Source organism: Penaeus chinensis, chromosome 1 (genome assembly GCF_019202785.1).
Source record: "Penaeus chinensis breed Huanghai No. 1 chromosome 1, ASM1920278v2, whole genome shotgun sequence".
NCBI lineage: Eukaryota > Metazoa > Arthropoda > Malacostraca > Decapoda > Penaeidae > Penaeus > Penaeus chinensis.
The window spans coordinates 37,345,768-37,350,767 of record NC_061819.1 but is presented as its reverse complement, the minus strand read 5'-3'; the positions used below and the strand labels follow the sequence as shown (position 1 = coordinate 37,350,767).

Here is a 5,000-nt window from a genome sequence, read left to right as displayed (position 1 = left end):
CCCTCTCCGACGCGGCCTCGTAGGACGCGGGGAAGAGGGGGTCCTGGCTGGCGCCCTTTCGGCCGTCCCACTGTAGTTGCTTTGAGTGAGGAAAATCGCTGGCTCGGCATAAGCTGGTTAACAAAAGCACAACACCGCAGAGTTCTCGTCGAACCCTCATTCTGAAAAAAAAAACTGTAGAAAGTCCAGTCACGTTGGTATTAGTTTGACTTCCGTCCTTCCTTGTTTTCAGCCACAGGATAGTCAGCCACACGTACGAGATGAAACGCAAACAGGGTCGACCTCTCGAGAGCCGCGCGTGCCTAACATCCACCCTTCACCGTGGCCACCCGGGTTATGAGGCGTCCGCGTTCAGCGCGCCCTCGTCCGCAGCAACGCACGCAACGTTCTTATAACTGAGAAGCTAGGCTCGTGCGGCGCTGAAGGGGGCAATAAACTACAGACGTTTCTGTGTCAAGTGACGTCATATGTTGTCTAAACAGACACGCTTTTTATCGTCACCGACCAGGACGTCCCTGGAAGTGCGTTCCGAGGAGGCTGTGCTCGCCGGGCTGATCAGATGCTGACGCCACGGTCTGTATATATATAAATACATATATGTATATATATACACACACACACTCATTTATTCATTTATATATATGCATGTATGTATGTGTATGTATATACATAAATACACGCACACACATACACACACACACACACATATATATAAGTATATATAAGTATATATAAGTATATATAAGTATATATATACATATATATATATACATATACACATATACACATATATACATACACATACACATACACATACACACACACACATACACACACACACATATATATATACATATATACATATACACGTATATATACATATACATATATATACACATACATATATATGCATATATATACATATACATACACATATATACATGTATATAAATATATATACACGTATATATACATATATATGTATACACACACACACAAACATTTTCATTCATTCATGAAACGGAATGATCATTGGCCTGACATCCCAATTTTGGGATGCCAATATATATATATATATATGTGTGTGTGTGTGTGTGTGTGTGTGTGTGTGTGTGTGTAGGTGTGTATGTGTACACACACACAGACATATAAATACATACGTATATATACATATGTATATGTATATATATGTAAGTAAATATGTATATGTCATATATATCATATATATATTCATATATATATTATATATATATATTCATATACATATTTATATATATACATACTCACACACACACACGCACACACACGTATATATATATATATATATATATATATATGTATATATGTATATATATACACATATATATATTATATTATGCTATATTATAAATATATATTATATCATATATATGTGTATATATATTTGCATATAAATGTGTATATATACATATAAATATCTATCTATCTTTCGATCTATCTATCTACCTATCAACTTACACACACACACACACACACATACATACACATACATAAATACACGTCCGTCGGTCGTCCTCCCAGCGTCTCTTCGGCCAAGACTGGAACGAGTGGCCTGTGCCTGCGGGCGGAGTGGCGAAGGAGGGCGTTCGGGGCAGGGCAGGGCGCCGCGACTCAGACACGGGCGGGTGGGCGGGTTGAGCGGAGTGGGTGGGGAGGGTGGTGGGCGGGGTGAGAGGGTGGGCGGAGGGCGGAGTGAGAGGGTGGGCGGAGGGCTGGGTGGGCGGAGGGCGGGGTGAGAGGGTGGGCGGCGGGCGGGGTGGGCGCTTCCTTAATCACAGTCACGCAGGCGTTCCGAGGCGTGAGCAGTTACAACTAAAGCGATCGCTGTCATTGGCTTCTTGTTAATGAGTAAGTGAAGAGGTGAATGAATATGCAGATGAACAAATAGATGGATAGGTGAATAAACGAACAAACGGACAGACAGACACATAGAAAAGCAAACAAACAGATAAAGAAAGATAGACAAATAGATAGAAAAAAAAAATAAAACCAAACGGATAGCTGGAAAAGATAAATTGAAAGGACTTGATACAAGATAAACATTCCGCTGCCCAACCTCGACCCCGGAAAGTGCCAAACACGCAGTGTCAAACACGTTAAGTCTTCGTTAAGCTGCAAACCAGGCCGTTAACCCAAATTTTCACCAGGAAAGACACAGGGAAGGAAATTGAATCATCAATATCATCAACTATGAAATTAGCGATTAACAATAATGAGGAGCGGTCGTTGGGAAATGAGTAGAAAGTCATCAGAAAGTTTGTTTTCCTCGTGAAGCTGTGATGGGCTTTACTGAGTCAGATGAGTGACTCAACGATGATTCAGGTGATGACTCCGATGACTCAGATGAGTCCAAACGTTAAAATAGTCTTCATGACAATGCCTCCCAAGTTCCGTTTGGCCGTAATGACTGAAACTATTGTAAGCATAATGAAGGGTTAACAGTGACTATGAATGATGGCCGTCATATTCACAATGATAGTGGTAGTTAATGATGATAATTACGATGGCAATAACCACGAAAGAGCAGCTTGGTGACAATGATAATTAGTGTAATAATGATGATAATGAGAGGGACAATAAGAATGGAGGATTTTACGGTGACCAATGACAACAATAACAATATTCCATAAAGGCTATCAGTTACAGTAAGAAGGACAAGCGTCTCTGCTTGAGATACTAGTGCGTGACTCAATTTGCACGCGTCACGCATTAAACTCTACGGACCAACCCAGCCACATTTCAGACGATCAGCCCCTAAAACAAGTCGCACCCAAAAGTATGGAAAATCACTCCTACACAACCACAGGCATAACAGGCCTATTGACTTGAGTTAAATCAGAAGACCGATGACAACAATGTGCAGACTTAACACTCACATAATCGAATCGCAGATCGCAAAAACAAATAGATTTGAAATTACTATCTCTCCCTATCTTAAACACCATTGCAAATCATGCCTAGTATAACTTCTTTACGCTAAAAAGATACGGCGGTTGAAAACTTGTTTCTGATATGAACACTTCGAACAGTTCCTACACAGTTCGAACTCTTCCATCTCGAATAATGTAGTAATAAATATAATTAGGTCATAAATCTGGAATGCTGTATCATGCCATGACATGAGGACATAAAGCTTGTTTATCGGGGCGGCAGGGAAAGGACTTTGCGACTGTCTAGTTTCAACTGATGTTTTAGAAGAAATACGATGTCATATTCTACAATTGTCATGCCGACAGTATCAAAGCCTGTCTATATCGTGTTAATGTACGAGTATAGACGGATTAGTACCTTGATCAAAATGACAAAGGAAAAACTAACGCTACGAGAATATGAACTATTACTACTTACTACTTCCACAACGGCTTATGTCTGCATCAGCGGTTATAAGAGTGCAAACCAGAGAGAAAACGAGGCAGGAGGAAGCACCAAGTGAGAAAAATAGACATTCCCTTTCGGACGTTGGATGCAAGAGGCCGGCGAATTTTATTAAAGCCTCTGCTCGCTGTTTGGAGGATTCTATTCCATCTGGTTTAACGTGATATTGACACTACTTTTAGCAACTGCAATGGAGGCAGGTGCAATGGTACGTGTTTTCGAAAATGTGTGACGTAAGGTACGGAAAGCAACGGCGCTTAATTACCAACTGGGAAGGTTAAACGACATAGGATGGCTGGATAGGAGACAATTAACACGTTTATAAAATCAAATCAATATCATGAGATGGACGCAAGAATAAGTATAGACTCACTGGATTCACCGATTTAAAAAAAGTTGACTGCATGCAAATCTCTTTCACAGCTTGACCGAAACTAAGAGCAGCGCCTGCAATGGAGGACCCCGTTCCTTTGCAAACACGCCGTGGCGGCTTTACTGTTTGCAAAAGCAAGGTTGCCACATAAACTAGTCAAAGAATCTGAGAACATTAATTTTCAAGTCCTTTAGCTGAAAAGTCACACTGCCTTTTCATTTCAGATGTAAATTTCTTTCCCTGACCTTTTGTCACACTTTGCGTGGGTGACGATAATGACACAGTAAACTGAACGGTGTTGGGGAAAATCTAAGCTTTATGTCATCTGCAGACCAGTGTCAGCCTAAGACACAAATGGGCAAACTCACCAGTCTGGAGCATAGGTACATGTTATTAACTGAATTAGGATTTATCAAGGATATCATAAATTTGTCACTGGCTACTGGTCTACTTGGAGTTGCTCAATAAAAATCTCAGTGGAGTTTTAATCCCAGAAGTGGATTAAAACTCCACTTTACCCAAGAAGCATAAAGGCGAGTCCAGAAGCCTGCTCATCGGTATGGCACAGCACGGCACCAGGCAATTGTATGCGGTTCGTCGGAGTAATGCAAGAGGTCAGAGATCCATGGTTCAGATTCCCTCGTAAGCACTGGGAATAAATATTTTTCTTTTGCATATTGAACACTGGACTTTTAGATTTGAGGTGGGAAGGAAAAGTTTTCATGTTTTATTTTCATTTTTAGCCAGACTCCTCACTCCGCTGCAACATCCCATTGCCAGAAGCTAACAAGTCATTGGATTAGCGTGTTGGAACCTCGGAATGACTTAAATTCCTCTATTAATAAAATGTAATTTCGCATATCAGAAAATCAACCGAGATTTTGATATTGCAATACGTTGCTCTGCTGTCGATTCTTCGGACTTTTTTTTGCAAGCAGCCCAGTGCGAGGCGAACGACGTATTTCACGGAGCCCGAGCGACAGACCCGGACGAACCTGGCATTTCCTGCGCCGCCGACCAGGTGTCCAGGTAACCCCCTTTTGCTTCTACGCACACTAATCTCACCCCCAAGGAATCGTCCCCAGGTTATAATCCTGCAGCTCCCTCTCCCATCTCTCCATAGAAGCGACTTTAAACTAGAACCTTAAGCTAGATATTTGCATGGATGTGGGCGCCTTTCGAAACCGCTAAGCAATACGGATACGGTCTTGCT

General features: G+C 41.5%; 1 protein-coding gene across 1 annotated transcript in view; it reads right to left on the bottom strand.

Moving 5' to 3' along the window:
• Window positions 1-5,000, bottom strand: part of LOC125026428 — an 18,676-nt gene that overhangs the window by 716 nt on the left and 12,960 nt on the right. The window contains exon 2 of the mRNA XM_047614880.1: window positions 1-161. This exon is cut by the window's left edge and continues 716 nt beyond it. Coding sequence (XP_047470836.1) covers window positions 1-160 — 160 coding nt within the window. The 5' untranslated portion in view covers window position 161. The remainder of the gene's footprint in view (window positions 162-5,000) is intronic.